Here is an 18,721-nt window from a genome sequence, read left to right on the forward strand (position 1 = left end):
CAAGGAGTGCCTGGTGGATTTGACCTGTCCACCTTTTGTTTATCAGCCATAGCTCTTAAGTACCTACCAGGGTTTCCATATGTATGGTAGTGGGATAAAAATATTAATTGGGAAACTAAAGTTTTTCATTTTTGTTTGGTTGTGTATATATTTTAAAGGTTGAGTAATAGAATCTTTGAAGAATTAACTTTGCCTCAATTCTCCCCTATAAGTGAAGGTAGTTTTCGTACATCTTGTGTTTCTAAATATATCTGCCTCCCCAACACTCAAAAAAGATTATTGTCATGCCAGTTATAATTGAATAGCCACAGGGGGCATTAACAAAAATTTTCATGCTGTCCAAAATGTCTAAAGTGGGGAAAAAATCAATGATAATGAAATATTTAGATTACTTTTCAAAATTCCAGTTCCAAGACAGGTCTGTTACTACGGTTTAAAGACACCTAGTTACTAGTAGCCATTTACCCATAATGTGTAATTTGATAATACGCTTTTCAAAAGGCATATAAACCATGTATGTCATTTATTTTATTGGTGAAAGTTCATTTTCCTAAACTCGATGAAACTTATATGTCTGATAGACTTTTAAATAGAATAATTTTGAAATTGTTCTATGTAGTTTGATTTTGAAAACTGGAACAGCTGAATGAAATTATTTTATAAGATAGAATATTGAGACCAAGCTGACATTAGTGCGAAACATCTTAAAATATTTTTTGAAAGAATTGCAGGAGTATTATGTAGGGCCAAATTTGAAAATAGTTACTTAATACAGTTTTAAAAAATTTTGAATAATGAATTGAAAAGAATTAAACAATTATTATGACTTGAATTTATTCTAATACATGTGGTTAGTTCTCCCATAAATATATTTGATTACTTCTCCTATAGAGGGGAAGATGTGGTGACTGTTCTGGAAGGGAGTCATCTTCTGAAACAGCAGCTTTTATTTATTAATGAGAAATTTTTACCACTCAGTTAAAAGTTGATCTTCTACTCATAACGTCTGTTTGTTGAGAAGAGTGTGCTTATAATGTCATATATTGTAATAAGCCTGTTGTTGTGTAGTTGGCCTTGGCAGGATTATATGAAGATGAAATGAAAGCCAAATCTTCCAAGACGGACAGACCTAAAGCTATGGTCTTTAAAAGCCCACGAACACCATCTCAAAGGTAAGCTTTGTTTTGTTTTAAAAATTATAACTCTTTTTAGTTCACTAGTCCCAAACTTTTTTAGATAGCCTTGGGAATTTTTTAAATTTTAATTTCTTAAAATAAATATTATTTAGGTACTGTGCCTAAAAATTTAATAGAAAGCTGGAAGAAACTTAAGGAAAAATTACCTTGTTAGGTATTGTGATGGGTTAAGGTTGTTACATAGTTGGCCTTGGCGGGGTTAACTTGTTTGGGCCATGGTTCTCAATTGTTTGGCGGGTATGTAATGTTGTAATTTGGCAGTCGAGATCTGATGTAATCACCTCCAAGATGTGACCTGATATATTTGGACATTCTGGAAAAGCTCATTAGCTTTTGCTCACTATGGATCCTGACCCCTGGTTCTTGGCACTTGAGCCAGTGGCCTGCCACATCGCCTGCGTTTCTTGGTATCTGTTGGCCTTTGCTGCCTATAAGCCAGTAGCCTACTCTCTTACCTGCTGATCATGGATTTGTCAGCCTTCACAGCCTGTGAGCCAGGAGCTTGCCATCGGACCTGCCAATCTTGGGTTTGTCAGCTGCTGAAGCTATCTATGTAAGTCAGGAGAAGCCTCCAGCTTGGCACTTGTCTTAGTCATCTAGTGCTGCTATTAACAGAAATACCATAGTAAAGTAGACCAAAAGTCCAAATTCAGTACGTAACCTCCAGGGGAAGGCTTTCTCTGTTGGCCTTCTCATCATTCTTCCCCTGGACTAGGAGCTTCTCCACGCAGGGACCCCAGCACTGCTTTCTTGGTGGTATGAGGTCCTCCACTCTCTGCTTGCTTCCCTTTCCATTTATCTTTTGTAAGATAAAAGATGGTACAGGGAAACTCCTTTTATGTTGGATCAGGGATGTGACCTTAGTGAGGGTGTTATAATTCCACTCTAATCCTCTTTAACGTAAAATTACAATCACAGAATGGAGGACAACCACACAATACTGGGAATCATGGCCCAGCCAACTTGACACACACATTTTTGGGGGACATAATTCAATCCATGACAGCGCCTGACCCACAGACTTGGGTCTTGTCAACCTCTACTACCTCGTGAGTCATTTCCTTGAGATAAGTATCTGTGTGTGTGTGTGTGTGTGTGTGTACGTATATGTACAGATACACGTATGTATACATGTGGGTATATGTATATATACCCACACAGGCACACATGTGTGCTTCACTGGTTTTGCTTCTCTAGAGAACCTAGCCTAAGACATTTGGTACCAAGAGTGTCTCTAGAGAAACAAAATCATAAGGATGAGTTTTCTGAATTGGTTCTCAAGTCCAGTTAGCCTTAAAGATGTTGATGACTCAGCTTCTGGTAGTAAAGATGGCACTGCTAAACAAGCATTGGTGAGAAGTGAGGCTCTGGGTGATTCCATGTTTGACACTTTTCTACAATTTTGTCAGAATGAGAATATAAGGAAGCTGATTAGTTGGTCCTACTTTCTCTAGAGAAAGTGGTAAAAGAAAGAGATGAACTTGGGTTCAGAGTTACAGGTCAAGTGCCACATAAATGACCTTAAAGTTGCCACTTGTGACCTGAAAGAAACCCTTATTTCTTGTAGTAACAGGTGATATTGCCAAAAACCAAACGGAGAGTCTTATCATAAGAGTGGCTGAATTACAATGCCAGTTGAATTCCCAATCTCAGACGGTGTCTGAAGTTAAAGTAAGGGCATTGGTTGGGAAGAAATGAGATCCTGAAATTTGGGATGGGGACATACTGGCACATAATCAGGAAGCTGGGGACACTGAGCGCTAATTCCGCTGAATCACTCCTCCCAACAGAACCAGCCCCCTCACTCCTATCTGAAGACATGACTCCATCTTTGTCTGCTAAGCCACCCTCCCCAGTAAAACCATAAGCCCCTCCACCTCCATCTGATGAGATTAACCTAGCTGTGTCTGAAGAACCTTTGAGTCGTTGCCTGGGGAGGCATCTGAGTCATTACCTGGGGTATCACCTGAGGCAGATGCTTTATAAGACGATGCTGAATGTTCTCAGAACACATCCCCAATACCCATTTTTTGCTTCTAGACCTATAACTAGACTTAAGTCCCAGTGAGCTCCAGAAGGTGAAGTACAAAGTGTGACCCAGGATAAGGGACAGTACACTCCCAAAGAACTGCTTGACTTTTCTAATATGTACAAACAGAAACCTGGGGAATATGTCTGGGAATGGCTATTAATGGAATAATGGTGCAAGGAACATAAAGTTGGATCAGTCTAGGTGTATTGATGTGGGCCCGCTAAGCACAGATTCTTCATTTAGTGTTTCAGCTCGAGAAGTTAGGAAAGGATCTGATAGTTTATTTCGTTGGTTCACTGAAGCATGGGTTACACAGTTGCCTGTACTAAATCAAGTTGAAATACCAGACATGCCTTGGAATACTGTAGAGGAAGATATCCAGATGCTTAGAGAAATTGGCGTGCTAGAGTAGATTTATCAGGTTAGACCCACAGACCCACACATAGGGTGCCCAGCAGACATACCTTTTTCCACAATGGTGAGGAACAAATTTGTGATGGAAGCCCCAGCATCTTTGGAGACTGCTGTGATAGCTATTTTAGGTAAGATTTGACACTGGGGAATGTCCTAACTGAATTAAGACACCTAACTACAATGGTTTTCACTGGCTAATGCTTTTCAGAAGTAGACTACCGGGTCCTTCTTCCTAGTCTGTCTTAGTCTGGAAGCACAGCTGAAACCTGTCCTCCATGGGTGACCCTGCTGGTGTCTGAATACCGGTGGCATAGCTTCCAGCATCACACTTAATTGTGCTCATGAGGTACCTTTACATAGATCAAGAGGCAGTTGTTTGGACATAACAAGGGAATACTGGTTGGTATAAAGTCAGGAAAGGTATGTGTCAGGGCTGTATTCTTTCACCATACCTATTCAATCTGTATGCTGAGCAAATAGTACAAGAAGCTGGACTATATGAAGAACGGGGCATCAGGATTGGAGGAAGACTTATTAACAACCTGCGTTATACAGATGACACAGCCTTGCGTGCTGAAGGTGAAGAGGACTTAAAGCACTTACTAATGAAGATCAAAGACCACAGCCTTCAGCATGGATTGCACCTCAACATAAAGAAAACAAAAATCTTCACAACTGGACCAATGCGCAACATCATGATAAACAGAGAAAACATCGAAGTTGTCAAGGATTTCATTTTACTTGGATGCACAATCAACAGCCATGGAAGCAGCAGTCAAGAAATCAAAAGACACATTGCATTGGGTAAATCTGCTGCAAAGGACCTCTTCAAAGTATTGAAGAGCAAAGATATCACCTTGAAGACTAAGGTGCCCCTGACCCAAGCCGTGGTATTTTCAATTGCATCATATGCATGTAAAAGCTGAACAATGAGTAAGGAAGACCGAAGAATTATTGATGCCTTTGAATTGTGGCGTTGGTGAAGAATATTGAATATACCATGACTGCCAGAAGAACAAACAAATCTGTCTTAGAAGAAGTACAACCAGAATGTTTCTTAGAAGCAAGGATGGCGAGACTGCGTCTTACATAGTTTGGACATGTTGTCAGGAGGGATCAGTCCCTGGAGAAGGACATCATGCTTGGCAGAGTACAGGGGCAGCGGAAAACAGGAAGACCCTCAACGAGGTGGGTGGACACAGTGGCTGCAACAATGAGCTCGAGCATAATAATGATTATGGGGATGGTGCAGGACTAGTGTTTCGTTCTGTTGTGCGTGGGGTCGCTATGAATCAGAACCAACTCAATGGCACCTAACAACAATAACATCTACAGTGCAACTGATTGGACCCCATGGTGGTGGGGACCAAGTGGCAGCACTCAATCAACAAAGGTAGATGTGGTTACCGTGATGGGCAGCAGGGTCTAAGCAGTAATCAGAGTAGTTTGACTTGTGTGGACTTACGGCATTGGTAACTTAGTCATGTTGTCCCTAGGAGATAAGTAGATAGGAAATCTAAATATTTACTTGATCTGTAGAAGCAGAAAAATTCTAAGTGAAGTGAATCTCAGTCTGACTGGAATCGCCAGGATAGTCATGGCTCCACAGTCAGTTCCCAGACTTGAGCCAGTTTACAGACCTACAACCTCGTGAATGAAGGGAGGCCAGGTCCCCTTGAGTAAGAACCCCACTGCACTGCCAAAAATCTATATTGTTGATCTTTCTCACATCCTTCCCTACAGGGATCTACGGCCTTTTATGAGAGCGACTATTCAGTGGGGAATAGGAAATAATCAGACTTTTGGGGGATTACTAGACATTGACTCTGAACTGACTCTAATTCCAGGAGACCCAAAACATCACTGTGGCCCACCAGTCAGAGTGGGGGGCATATGGAGGTCAGGTTATTGATGAAGTCTCAGCTCAAGTTTGTCTCACAGTGTATTCAGTGGGTCCCCAAGCCCATCCCGTAGTGATTTCCCCAGTTCCAGAATGCACAATTGGAATAGACATACTCAGCAGCTGTCAGAACCCCCACATTGGATTCCTGACATGTGGAATAAGGGTACTATGGTAGGAACAGCCAAATGGAAGCCATTACAAGTGCCTAGGAAAATAGTAAACCGAAAGCATTACCACATTCCTAGAGAAATGGCAGGGGTAACTGCCACCATCAAGGATGTGAAGGATGCAGGAGTGGTGATTCCCAGCACATCCCCCATTCAGCTCGCCTATTTGGCCTGTGCAAAAAGCAGATGGATCTTGGAGAATGACAGTGGATTACTGTAAACTTAGCCAGGTTGTAACTCCAGTTGCGGCTGCTGTTCCGGAGGTAGTTTCATTGCTTGAGCAAATTAGTACCTCTCCTGATACCTGATATGCAGCTATTAATCTGGCCAATGCGTTTTTCTCAATTCTGGTTTCTGAGGAACACCAGAAGCAGTTTGTGTTCAGCTAGCAAGGCTGGCAGTACACCTTTACTGTCCTACTAAAGGGTTATATCAGCCCTTTAGCCCTATGTCATAATTTAGTCCAAAGGGTCCTTGACCACCTTTCCTTTCCAGAAGACATCGCTCTGGTCCATTAAGTTGATGACATCATGCTGCTTGGACCTAGTAAGGAAGAAGTGTCAATGAGTCCGGACTTACTGGCAAAACATTTGGATGGTCGAGGTTGGGAAATCCTAATCCCACAAAAATTCATGCACTTTTCACCTCAGTGAAATTTCTAGGAGTCTAGTGGCATGGGGCATGTTGAGATATTCCATCTGAAGTGAAAGGTAAGTTTTTACATCCCCTCTCCTACAACTAAAAAGGAAACACAACACCTGTTAGGCCTCTTTGGATTTTGGAGGCAACATATCCCTCATTTGGATATGTTACTCTGATCTATTTATTCAAGTGACTCGAAAAGCTGCAAATTTTGAGTGGGTCCAGAACAAGAGAAGGCTCTTTTTCCAAGTTAAATGAAATCCTTGATAACTTCGGCATTTTCTCTGTTTATCATGATGTTGCTTATTGGTCCAGTTGTGAGGATTTTTCTTTTCTTCATGTTCATGTTTAATCTATAATGACGACTCTAGTCTTTGATCTTCATCTGTGTTTCAAGTCCTCTTCACTTTCAGCAAGCACGGAGTCATTTGCCTATGGCAGATTGTTAATGAGTCATCCGCCAGTCATGATGCCGTGTTCTTCATATGGTCTGGCTTCTCAGATTATTTGCTCAGCATACAGATTGAATAAGTATGGTGAAAGGATAACCAAAACCAAAAAAAAAAAAAAAAAAAACCAGTGCCGTCGAGTCGATTCCAACTCATAGCGACCGTGTAGGACAGAGTAGAACTGCCCCAGAGAGTTTCCAAGGAGCGCCTGGAGGATTCGAACTGCCGGCCCTTTGGTTAGCAGCCATGGCACTTAACCACTACGCGCCACCAGATGAAAGGAAAAAAAACAGATGAAAGGATAGATGCTGTCAATTCTGACTCATAGCAACCCTTTGTACAATAGAATGAAGCATTGCCCAGTTCTGCACAGTCTTCACCATCATTGCTATTTGAGCTCATTGTTGCACCCACTGTGTTAACCCATCTTGTTAAGGGTCTTCCTCGTTTTCGTTGACCCTCTGCTTTACCAAGCATGATGTCCTTCTCCAGGGACTGGTCCAAAGTACGTGAGATGAAGTGAGTTCCTTAGGGAAGGAGATTGTCAGCAGTCCTTCCTTACTACGTCAAAAGTGTGTAAGTTGTGAAAGAGATGAGTTTGATCAGCATTTACAGAGGGGGAGGGAGGGAAGAAGGGAGCAAGCCCATTTTCATGCTCGATGCTGAGCTCACTACTGCCAAAATCTCTGCAGGCTCAGCATGGGAAAGTATATGGATTAGTTACTATTTAATTTTTTTTCTTAACCCCATTTTTAAAATGAAATATTTCTACAGAAGCTGTAGAAATGCCTTTTTTAAATTATAGCTGTTTTATAGAAGTAGGTTTTTACTTTCAAGTAGTTTATATCTGTTATTCCTGGTGTTTATTCATCAACTGTAATGTTTAAAGGTTCTGTTCGAGCGAACATGAATACAGTGGTTTACATACAGTTCGACCCTCAACTGGGCAAATTGTGAATGAACTTTTCAGAGAGGCGACGGAACACGGAGCAGTCCCTCTGAATGAAGCCACAAGAGCTTCAGGTGATGACAGATCCAAGGTAAGTGCTACATTTTACAACTGAATGTACTTGTATGCATTTGATTCTTGTATAGGTTTTATATTCTTTGCACACATTGTTTTAGTAACTGTATATTCTGTTTTAAACATCTGTTTCATTTTTGTATGGTAATCTTTCTATATTCTTTCAATTAATGATCGAAGAATAAGGCAGTTTCTTACATTTTTGTACAACTTCTTTGCTTACCTTTTACTTTTCAAATAAATATAGATTCCCAGGTAGTTGCAGAGATAGCACAGAGAGGTCCCAGGTCCCTTTCAAGTAGTTTCTCCCAATGGTTCCATCTTAACGTTATTATAGTTGAATATCAAAACCAGGAATTTGATATTGGTACACCATGTGTGTATAGGTCTTTGTCATTCTATCACGTGTAGATTTGTGTAATCACCACCTCAATCGAGAGATTTCCATCATCGCACAGATCACTTTCATGGGGCACACCTCTGTAGCCACACCTACTGTTCTCTCCCCCACCATCCTTCACCTCTGGCCACCACTAATCTATTTTCCATCTCCATAATTTTGTGATTTTGAGAATGTTACATGAATGGGATCATATGGTATGTGACCTTTTGGGAGTGTTTTTTTTCCCTCAGCGTAAAACAAACAAAAAACCAAACCCATTGCCATCGAGTCAGTTCCGATTCATAGCAACCCTGTAGGACAGAGTAGAACTGCCCCGTAGGGTTTCCAAGCAGTGGCCGGTAGATTTGAACTACCGACCTTTTGGTTAGCAGCCAAGCTCTTAACCACTGCACCACTGGGCTGCAGCAGCATAATGTCCTTGAAATCAATCAAAATTGTATGTATCAATAGGTCGTTCCTTTTTATTGCTGAGTGGTATTCCGTGGCATGGATATACCACAGTTCAAGCATTCACCCTTTGAGAGACATTTTGGTTGTTTCCATTTTTGCCTATTACAAATAAATTTGCTATGAGCAATTCTGCATAGGTTTTTTTGTGGGCATAAGTCTTCATTTCTCTGGGATAAATGTCTAGGAGTGCATTTGCTGGATCATACAGTAAGTGTATGTTTTGTTTCTAAGATACTGCCAAATTCTTCTCTAGAGTAGCTCGATAATTTTATGTTCCCGTCCAGTTTCTCCACATTTTCACCAGCATTTGGTTGTTGTCACTGTTTTTAATTTTAGCCGTTCTGATTGGTGTCTAGTGATAGCTCCCTGTGGTTTTAATTTGCATTTCCCTAATGGTTAATGATGTTGAACATCTTTTCATGTGCTTATTTGCCATTTTCCTAATTACCGTTTTCAGTGAAATACTTCTCCATGATTTCTGCCCATTTTGTGATTTGAGTGTTTTGTTACTGTTGAGTTTTGAGCTTCCGTTATGTATTTTAATTGACATGAATCCTTCGTCAGATAGGTGGTTTGCAGATATTTTCTCCCAGCCTGTAGGTTTGTCTTTTCATCATCTTATTAGGGTCTTCCACAGAACAAAGGTTTTTAATTTTGAGGTAATTTGTGTATAAGGTGTGAGGTTCATTTTTTTGTATATGGTTGTCAAATTGCCCCAGCACCATTTGTTGAAAAGACTCTCCTTCCTCAATTGAATTGCTTTTGCACTTTCTTAAATTTCTGTAAAACTTTTATACAGCTTTTATAACTGTACCAATTGACATAATACTCGTATACTGAAGAACACTTCAAGTGTCTTTTTGTCTGTAATTGCCATATGTTCCTTTTTTTAAAATAATTTTTATTGTGCTTTAAGTGAAAGTTTACAAATCAGTTCAGTCTGTCACATGTAAGTTTATAAACACCTTACTACATACTCCCATTTACTCTCCCCCTAAAGAGTCAGCCTGCTCCCTTCTTCCAGTCTCTCCTTTCGTGACCCTTTTGCCAGTTTCTAACCCTCTCTACCCTCCCATCTCCCCTCCAGACAGGAGATGCCAACACAGTCTCAAGTGTCCACCTGATACAAGTAGCTCACTCTTCATCAGCATCTCTTTCCAATCCATTGTCCAGTCCCTTCCATGTCTGATGAGTTGTCTAAGGGAATGGTTCCTGTCCTGGGCCAACAGAAGGTTTGGGGACCATGACCGCCGGGATTCTTCTAGTCTCAGTCAGGCCATTAAGTCTGGTCTTTTTATGAGCATTTGGGGTCTGCATCCCACTGTTCTCCTGCTCCCTCAGGGGTTCTCTGTTGTGTTCCCTGTCAGGGCAGTCTTCGGTTGTGGCTGGGCAGCCATATGTTCTTGTAGTCAGAATTTCTCAACTTGAGATTCCCGCATTAAAATTAACTTGAGGAGTTTTCTTAAAAATATCGCATGGCCTTAGATATTATGGCTCAGTAAGTTTGAGATATGTCTAGGCTTGTGCCTTGGAAAATTCTCTGGTAATTTTGACAGGCATCTACTGTTGAGAACCACTGTTCTCAATGAAATATAAATTTTAGTTTTCATTGCATTATTTAACAACCACTTGGAAGTCCCTTCCAATCAAGTCTAAGATAATTTCAGTTCTTGCAAGTTCTCTAATTCTGGAAGGAAAATGTGAAACTTATGTCATTTTATAGAAAAGAAAGAAATGCTAATTAAAAGCTCATTCATGATATGAACAGTGATTAAAAGGAGTCATATTTTTACCTCATAAGCTACACTATGTGAAGAATAGAATACCTTGTGATTAGTATAGCAAAATAAAAAGTGCAATTGTAGTTTGTTATATTTGAATAAAAACAGCTTGTAAAGTAACTATAGAGCTTTTTCTTGAGGGTATTTTATACCCATTCATAAAATCCTTCCTTTACTCTGTGAAACTCTATTTTGTGAAATATGATTTAAGCCTTCTAAGTTTTATTATAAGACTTGTCAGAATATTAATTGTGGCCTTTTTTAAATCTGTCTATACTTTCAAAAATGTATTTCAGTGTATAAATGCATTTCTTAGTTTAAGATTTACCTACATTATTTCAGCTTCGGCTTCACTGGTATTTGTATAGGAAGAAACATAATTTCTTACTTAATACAATTATTTGTTAAGAAAAAAAGACCTCCATTCTTATACAGAGTTTTCCTAGTAAGTGTGAAACTGTTTGGCTAATTATATTTGATCTAGTTTTAAAATCTATGTCTCACATTTTAATAACGTTTTGGTTAATAAGCCATATGAATTTGTAGCTCACTTACTGTGTGTTTTAGTCATTTACAGGCGGAGGATACAGACTAGGTAATTCCTTTTGTAACCGGTCTGAATACATCTATGGAGAAAGTCAGCTGCAAGATGTAGGTACACTAATCAGAATGAAAAAGGGCAGATACTGGCTTCTACTGACTACTGTGTGTTTTAGAATTAAAAATAGATAATAAAGTCTTTTTGTTATTATTTTTTGAAACATGAATTAAAAGGACCAGTGCATAGTTCCTCAATCTCAAATTTTATATTTTGTATCTCAGTAAGGCCTTGCACTTAGAGGTGCAGTAACTATTTTTTGAATGAATGTATGATTCACCATGTCAGAATGAGTTTACATGTATAATAATTGTTATACGTGGTATACCGTCATAATGTAGTGACCTGAGCATAAATGTGGAAACACCTAAAATCATTCTTTGTTTCTGCTGCCGTTTGAAATTTTGCAGTTATAATTTCATTTTAACTTTGGAGAGTCACTGGAAATTAGGTTTTGACCTTTGGCGTGGCTATTTAAGCTCTGTAGCAGAGAAGACAGTATGGGCCCAGAAGAAGGAGAAGGTGGATGTGGGGTGGGAGCTGTGGATGCTGTCTGCTGATTGCTTTTGCTTTCTCAGGGAACCAGGAATACTTCAAGGCCAGGGTCAGGCCACATGACCTTTGCTTTTTTCAAACATTGTCAGTTTGTTGAGCTAAACACAGATCTGCTTAGCAAACACATGTGGTTTCATGTGTCTTTAATTTAACTGAATAATTAATAACTCCATATTTTAAATTAAATAAGTGGTTTAATATGTTGTGAAATACCACATTTGGAACTTAAAATTCTTTGGTGGAATAGTTTTATATTTATATTTTTTTAATGCCCAAAAGGTTCAGATTTTGCTTAAGCTGTGGAGCAATGGTTTCAGTTTAGATGATGGAGAATTGAGACCTTACAGTGACCCGACGAATGCTCAGTTTCTGGAGTCTGTTAAGAGAGGGTAAGATGTGTTATTTGTATTCTGTTTCTTACTTCGAGTGGGACTGTTGTTTAACAGACTGCTGTTAAGTAGTGCCCCTGGTTTTTCAGAGTTGGATGTTGGAATAAATTATGTAAGTGGTTGCTGGGGGAAAAGGGTATTCTTAAGTATAAAACTTTGGGGGGTGGGCAGTGATCCCAGGCTCCTTTTAAAATCTGACCAAGCTGTGGACCCAATTCCAGGAAGAAATGTCTTAGTGTGATAAATGAGTGAATGGAGCATCCCGGAGCAGCCCATCTGCTGCGCCGCTGTCCTGCTTACTGTTGGCAGGGTGCTCATTGCGTGTATGCCTGAAACTCAGCAACTTGTATTAGGAATCTTTTACAGTGGCATTACAGCTGGCAGAAGATGTCAGAAGGTTAGTTGGAAGTTACAATGTGTGAAAGTAAGCCAGACGTTTGAGCCAGTCTAAGGATATCATAACTCACCAGCCCTTGCCTCTTAGATTCAGTCAGTCACATCATTTTTATGAATTTATGGTAACCTAGAATTTTCTTAAGCTGAAACAGATAAAATAAGTATCACAGTAAAATGGAAAGAAATTCCATTCATATTCGGTAATGGAATAAAGAATTGAGTTTGATTGGCATTTTATTGTATTTTCCACTAGATGAAAGTGTACGTGTGCTTTCCCTAGGATTTTTCAGTAGCCACACATAAATAAATGAAGCCAAAAGCCCATCTTTTTTATTTTTTTCAGGGCTTTTAAAGAAAGACGGTGGCTTGATTTGACTTCCCCATGCCCTGTCAGTACTTGGCTTGTTTCTCACACCCGAGCAGGTCTTCTTGTCTTCCCGGACAGTGTTGTGCCAAAGAGCACACACTTGGGAGCCAGGCTGCCTGGTTTTGAATCCCAGCTCTGTCATTTACTACCCGTGGCCTTGGACGAGTTAACCTCTCTGTTAACCCTGTTAACTCAGTGTCTTCACCTGTATTACACCTGCCTTATAGGGCTGTTGGGGCAATAAGTTAATGTATGTAAAGTTGTTAGAATAGCGCCTGGTACGTAGTTTGTTTTTTTTTTCCAGGTGCTGTTGATTCGACTTCAACTCATGTCAAAGTAGAGCTGTGCTCCATAGGATTTTCAATGGCAGATTTTTCAGTGGATTGCTAGGCCTTTTCTTCCAAGGCACCTGAGGTGGCCCTGAACCTCTGACTTCTTGGTTAGCAGCCTTCCATGCTAACTGTTTGCACTACCGGGGACTCTGGTGCATGGTTAGCTCCTAGTATTATTTTTTCCATCCGTCATTTATGTACTGTTTTGTTTCTTATTCTTTTTTTTTTTTTACTTTTCATATTCTTTCATAATATTTTAAATACTTTTATTTCATTGATTTGCTTATATATTTGTAGGAAATGTAATAATAGTACCATCTTCTATAAAATCGTTGCAGTGTACAAGACACTTCATATCCATCGCGTTCTTAGGACCTCATTGTTATTAGGACTCTTCCTTGTAGAGAAGATAGTGAGATCTCCCCTTGACGTTCTTGACGTTTGAGGAGTCTGAGGCCCAGAGAATGAGTGGCGCCTAGCTGGTAAAGGTATAAAGGGCTGTAGGACCCAGGTCTCTTGAGTCCTGGTCCAGGTCATTTTTGCTCTATGCTATGTTTGAACCTGCGTAAACCTGCAGCTTCTCTAGTCAGGTTTAGAACTATCCTAGAAAGCGTGTTTTTGCATGTTTTCCTCTTCTCCCGCCATTCTTATCCAGGGGAAAGGATCTAGAGGCTAAAGCCCTTTCTCGTGCCAGAGCCTTTAAGGGTTTCTTTCTGGCAAGCTTGGCGCGTGCTGCTGAAGTGATTTCCGGGACCCACAGTAGAACACCTCCTGCTGTTCACTGTAATCCAGTGGTTCCCCTGACCCTCTATATCAAATACCTCAAAACAATGATCTTTTCTCCTTTTCTCTTTTGTCCAAGCTCTGTGTGGAGCCCATTTTAAATAATGATGAAAATAAAAGCTAATACATAGTGAACATCTCCGTGCTTTACTTACATTTAGTCTCACTTAATTTTCACAATAACGCTCTGAAGTAGCTACTGTTATTATGCCCACCATACAGGTGAAGAAACTGGGGCACAGTGTTGTTTACCACTTCGAAAGGCCACATAGCTAGTAATCGGCAGAGCTGGGAGTGAAGCCTGGCAGAATGGCTGCAGAGCCTGTGCGTTTAGCCACTGCTTGTGCCAGCTGCTCTGCACAAAAGAATCACTCTTTCCCCGCGGACCTCTTAGAAGGGATGCAGCTTTTCCCTCCTTCATGTTACCTACCAAAGAACCTTTCTTTTAGCGAACTCTGGAGCTGTTGTTTCCGCTATTCCTGCTGTCGTCCTCCTCTCTTCCTTATGTGGCAGCGTACTGTGATGATGAGATAATGGTTTCCACATTCAGCGACTTTGCTGTATTTTAGAGAAAAGTGAAGACATATCTAATCAACATCTAAAAGGAACTTCATATTAAGTAATTGTTACTTAATAATAGGATGTGCTGTGAGAATTCCTACTTGAGATACTAATAGCTGCTCAGTGTATTATGTGCATATTTCCTGTTCTCGAGGGCAGTGGGTTCACTGGGGTTGGGTATACTTGTTTGCAGTGATGAGAACACTCTGTGGATCCCACATGGGCTCTCTGATGCCTAGAAAGAGAATTGTTAATAACTTATATAAATTTAATTAGTTAGAATTAACAAAGCGTAGGCAAGGCCCTTACTAACGTGATTCAGCTTATATCCTTCCCCCGGTCACTATTGTCAGTCTTTTTCATAAAAAATTTTTGTTCTTGGTTTAAAAAAAAAAAAAAAACTCTTGTAACAGAAAGAAGTAAATGCTATTTGAAGACTAACAGAGTTAAATGAAACCTGTGGCTTGTACTAAATTTTTGAAGAGTAAAACGTTCAGTAGTTAATTCACGTTTGCCCCTTTCTGCTCCTCATTACTTAATTAAAATAACTCTGCAGCCTCAGTTTCACTCTGCAAACAGAAGATGAGAGAAAAAAAGGCAAAAGAGACTGGAAGACATGGGATCTATTAAAGTTATTTTGATGATTCTCTTTCCTTTTTTTTTTTTAATTGTAAGCTCTTAAGCACATTTCAGGATTTAATCCACTCATTCTGATTGTATAATAGCATGAATTGTATTTATACTCCTGTGCATTAATTGCTAGGAGCCTAAAAGAATTAAGTCATGTAAGTATGGTTGGAAAATTTGTTCATAGGTGAATGAAAATGTTTGAAGAGCAGTGGTTGAGAGAAGAAGGAGAGGCTCCACAGTTGTTATATCATGTAGGAAACGTCCTTCTAATCTAAAATCATAGAAGAGAATGTAAGGGGACTACATGTTTTGTAATACTCAAAATTCAGCAATTATGCTTGTTTTGAGCAATGGTAAAATGTTACTAAAGAGAATATTTCTCTCTAGAAATTGTTTTATGTGACCTTCACGCACTTGACATATGATAGGTCCTTCCCTGCCCTTGAAAGTTTGCTTTCTTAGATATGTGTTAGGAACAGGCCTGTACTGTATAGACGTGGCATTTGTCAGGATGCATACTGCCAAAGGATGAGGAACCCAGTGATTTTGCAGTTGTAATAAAAAGCGTTTCTGTGTTATGCTTTCACTAGCTGACAGTGGGATATGTCCTAAGTAAAAATACACCTGAAGACATAGGTTAGTGTTGAACTGGGAGATTAAGCAGCAGCTAAGGGACCAGCATAGGGGGTTGTACTCCATAGAGGAAATGAAGCGGAGCTCTTTCAAGTGATGAAATAGGTCCAGGGAAAATGGTGGAAATGGACTGGAGGTGAAGCGCATTGGAGTGAGGTAGTCAAGGAACTCTAAAGCAAAGGTATTTAGTAATTAGCATGCGTTTCGAATTTGAATTCTACAAGGTTAATGTCAGGATACCAAAGAAAAGGGGGGGGGGCAAGAAATGCTGTAAGCAGGATGCTGACCTCATTGAGAAGCTGTCCTAGCAGGCAGTCTGGGGTGGTGCTAAATACAAGGATATAATCGCTTATGTCAGTGCTATGAACTTGCTCAATCACTGTTGGTCTGCTCAGTGAGGATCAGCGCTACTGTTGAAATTGATGCTAACTTCAAGATAGTGGAAGAAGAAACTTACTGGTGATGAATGTACTATGATATGTTAAAACTAATTTATTGTCAAATGAAAACAGTCTGTAGACTTTGTAGGCTAATATTCAAGCAGTCATGGTACACTAAAAGAGAATTTTTATTTCAGCCCCCACCATATCCTCAAGTACAAATTATGATCAAGAAGAGTTTTACAGAAAAGTCCTTGAAAATAATGAATGATGTCAGATAGTGGTTCTCAGCTGCATAAGACTCATTGTTCCCTTTTTATAACAAATATTTTGTAACACCATCTTCACTGTCTTCAACAAGGAACTCGTAGATAATGTTATCCACCTGTGCACATTATTTCCAAAAGACTGAGAATATTCTGCATTAAATATGTCTGAGAAATGAAAGGGAAGTGATTTGTCATGAGTTATACGTAGATGCTCGGTCAGACGTGACCACACCGGAAGACACAATGAAGTAGTCAGGTGGTTTGCATCTTTCTGCAGTCTAGCACATCTCACATAAATGTGACAGATACAAAAACAGAATGATAAGGTATGTTAAGGTGGCATCTTAATGACTACAAGTGGCATTGAAGTCCGGGACTCAGTGCAAGTGCCAAGCAAAGCAAAATGTGGTCTTCCCTTCGGTTTACGTGGTAGTGTCTTCCTGTAAACTTCAGAATATGTTAACATAGTACACAAAAGAATGTTTTTGCTTCTGTGTAAAACAGAGGTTTTCAGCAGTTACAAGACAGCGTGTTTGTCCCCATGACTGTCTGGCAGGGACCTCTGTGACTCCTGAGCCCCAGGACAAGAATCCGTTGTGCATGACAAGTCCCTGCATTTGTAGGGCATCTCATATCCTGGGTCATGACACTGAAACACCAGCACTAGACGAGTCACACGCCGGTCAACAGCTCCCCTATGCAGTGTCCATGTGTCCTTCAGGGAGTTCAGAAATAGATATCTGCATTAACTAGTATATCCTTGTAGGAATTTTCCAATGCTGATAAATTAGGTATAAAGTGCTGTCTTACAGTTCAGCTTTCAAAATCATCAAGATAACCAAAAACATGCCTCTTTGAGAACCACGAGGAATAATGTGATGTAACTTTAAGAAAAAAATCTAGGCAGACTAAGCAGTAGTCGTGGAAATTTTTATATGCTAATTTAAGCATAAATTTCCATATTTCAGTGTAGCTAATGACTTGGTTAAAATAATCTCAACAGTGTAGTTTGTTTTAAAAAATTTCTTTATTAATACCTTTTTGCTCTCCTTTTTAAGAGAAATTCCCCTGGAGCTTCAGCGACTGGTTCATGGCAGCCAAGTGAGTTTGGATATGGAGGATCATCAGGATCAAGAATACATCAAACCTAGACTGAGATTCAAGGCTTTTAGTGGAGAAGGGCAAAAACTTGGAAGGTAAGATCCTAAAATGAGAGAATACTAGCCTTTGTTCAACATGAATTTTGTTTGGGATTAAAAAACTACAGAGTAACCTATGAAGTAAAACAAATATGAAGACTTGTTGAAGGAATTTGGTATGCAAATCTAGTAATATTAGTAGCAAACACTTGCGTAGTAATTACCACATGCCTGGTACTTCTGAGCATTTTACATGTGTCAACTCAATTTTTACAGTATAAATACTGTTTGATGTAGGTGTGATACAAACCTATTGCCATCAAGTCGATTCCAGCTCATAGTAACCTTATAGGCTAGAGTAGAACTGCCTCATAGGGTTTCCAAGGAGCAGCTAGTGGATTCAAGCTACCGACCTTTTGGTTAAGCAGCCAAGCTTTTAACCACTGTGCCACCAGTGCTCCAGAGACATGATAAAGACACCGTTACTACTCTGTTTTGCAAATGCAATAATTTGCCCAAGATCATTGAGTACTCTGGCTCTAGAGTTCATGCTTTTAACCTATGCCATACTGCCTTTTTCTCATTACGTGGATTTAAAAGGGAAAATTATAGGGGGTTATTTAGACAAATCACAACTCTTAGTATGCATGTCTGTCTTAAGTAACTACTGCAGTCTTGCAGCAAGGGGCAGCCAGTGTGCATATGCTCAGTTTCAGTTTTTTTTCTTCAAGATATATATGTAAAGTGCATAAAATCTGAGCTCTTTTGCTTGTAGGTGAAGGAGGAAATTGTCTTTGAGACACTTTCAAAGAACCCCTGGGACTTTGCAGGGCACATTTTAAAATCCATGTGTTTGGTTTAATATATGGGTAGACTTATGATGGCCATGGTTTAAAAAAAAAAAACTTCATAAATCTTACAAAATAAGTTGGTAAAAATTACCTTTTCTTTGCCCACATATTGTAGAAGACACTACGGAAATGTGCCGTTGGTGATGTTTCCTGTGTCCCCTTTTGTGGATCCCTTGTTCCTTTTGATGTGATCCATTCTCTTCTGAGTTCTTTTCAATTGCTTGTGCACGCTAATTCTGTACCCCCCTTTAAGTAAATAAAAATCAGCATAAGACCAGTTCTATAAATGAGATGGTTACTCTGTCCCACTTCTCTATTAACTGACACTAGCCACCCATGTGGTATTTTCTCTGTCTGACTCTAACCACTCAGAGTTA

General features: G+C 39.7%; 1 protein-coding gene across 3 annotated transcripts in view; it reads left to right on the top strand.

The window, feature by feature from the left end:
- Positions 1-18,721, top strand: part of UBXN2B (UBX domain protein 2B) — a 44,942-nt gene that overhangs the window by 10,772 nt on the left and 15,449 nt on the right. For all 3 annotated transcript variants that reach the window (XM_003419996.4, XM_064270427.1, XM_023538850.2), the window contains 5 exons: positions 1,069-1,172; positions 7,693-7,843; positions 11,029-11,112; positions 11,894-12,003; positions 17,413-17,550. In XM_003419996.4, the coding sequence (XP_003420044.1) occupies positions 1,069-1,172; positions 7,693-7,843; positions 11,029-11,112; positions 11,894-12,003; positions 17,413-17,550 (587 nt within the window). The remainder of the gene's footprint in view (positions 1-1,068; positions 1,173-7,692; positions 7,844-11,028; positions 11,113-11,893; positions 12,004-17,412; positions 17,551-18,721) is intronic.

Source organism: Loxodonta africana, chromosome 18 (genome assembly GCF_030014295.1).
Source record: "Loxodonta africana isolate mLoxAfr1 chromosome 18, mLoxAfr1.hap2, whole genome shotgun sequence".
NCBI classification, from domain to species: Eukaryota; Metazoa; Chordata; class Mammalia; order Proboscidea; family Elephantidae; genus Loxodonta; species Loxodonta africana.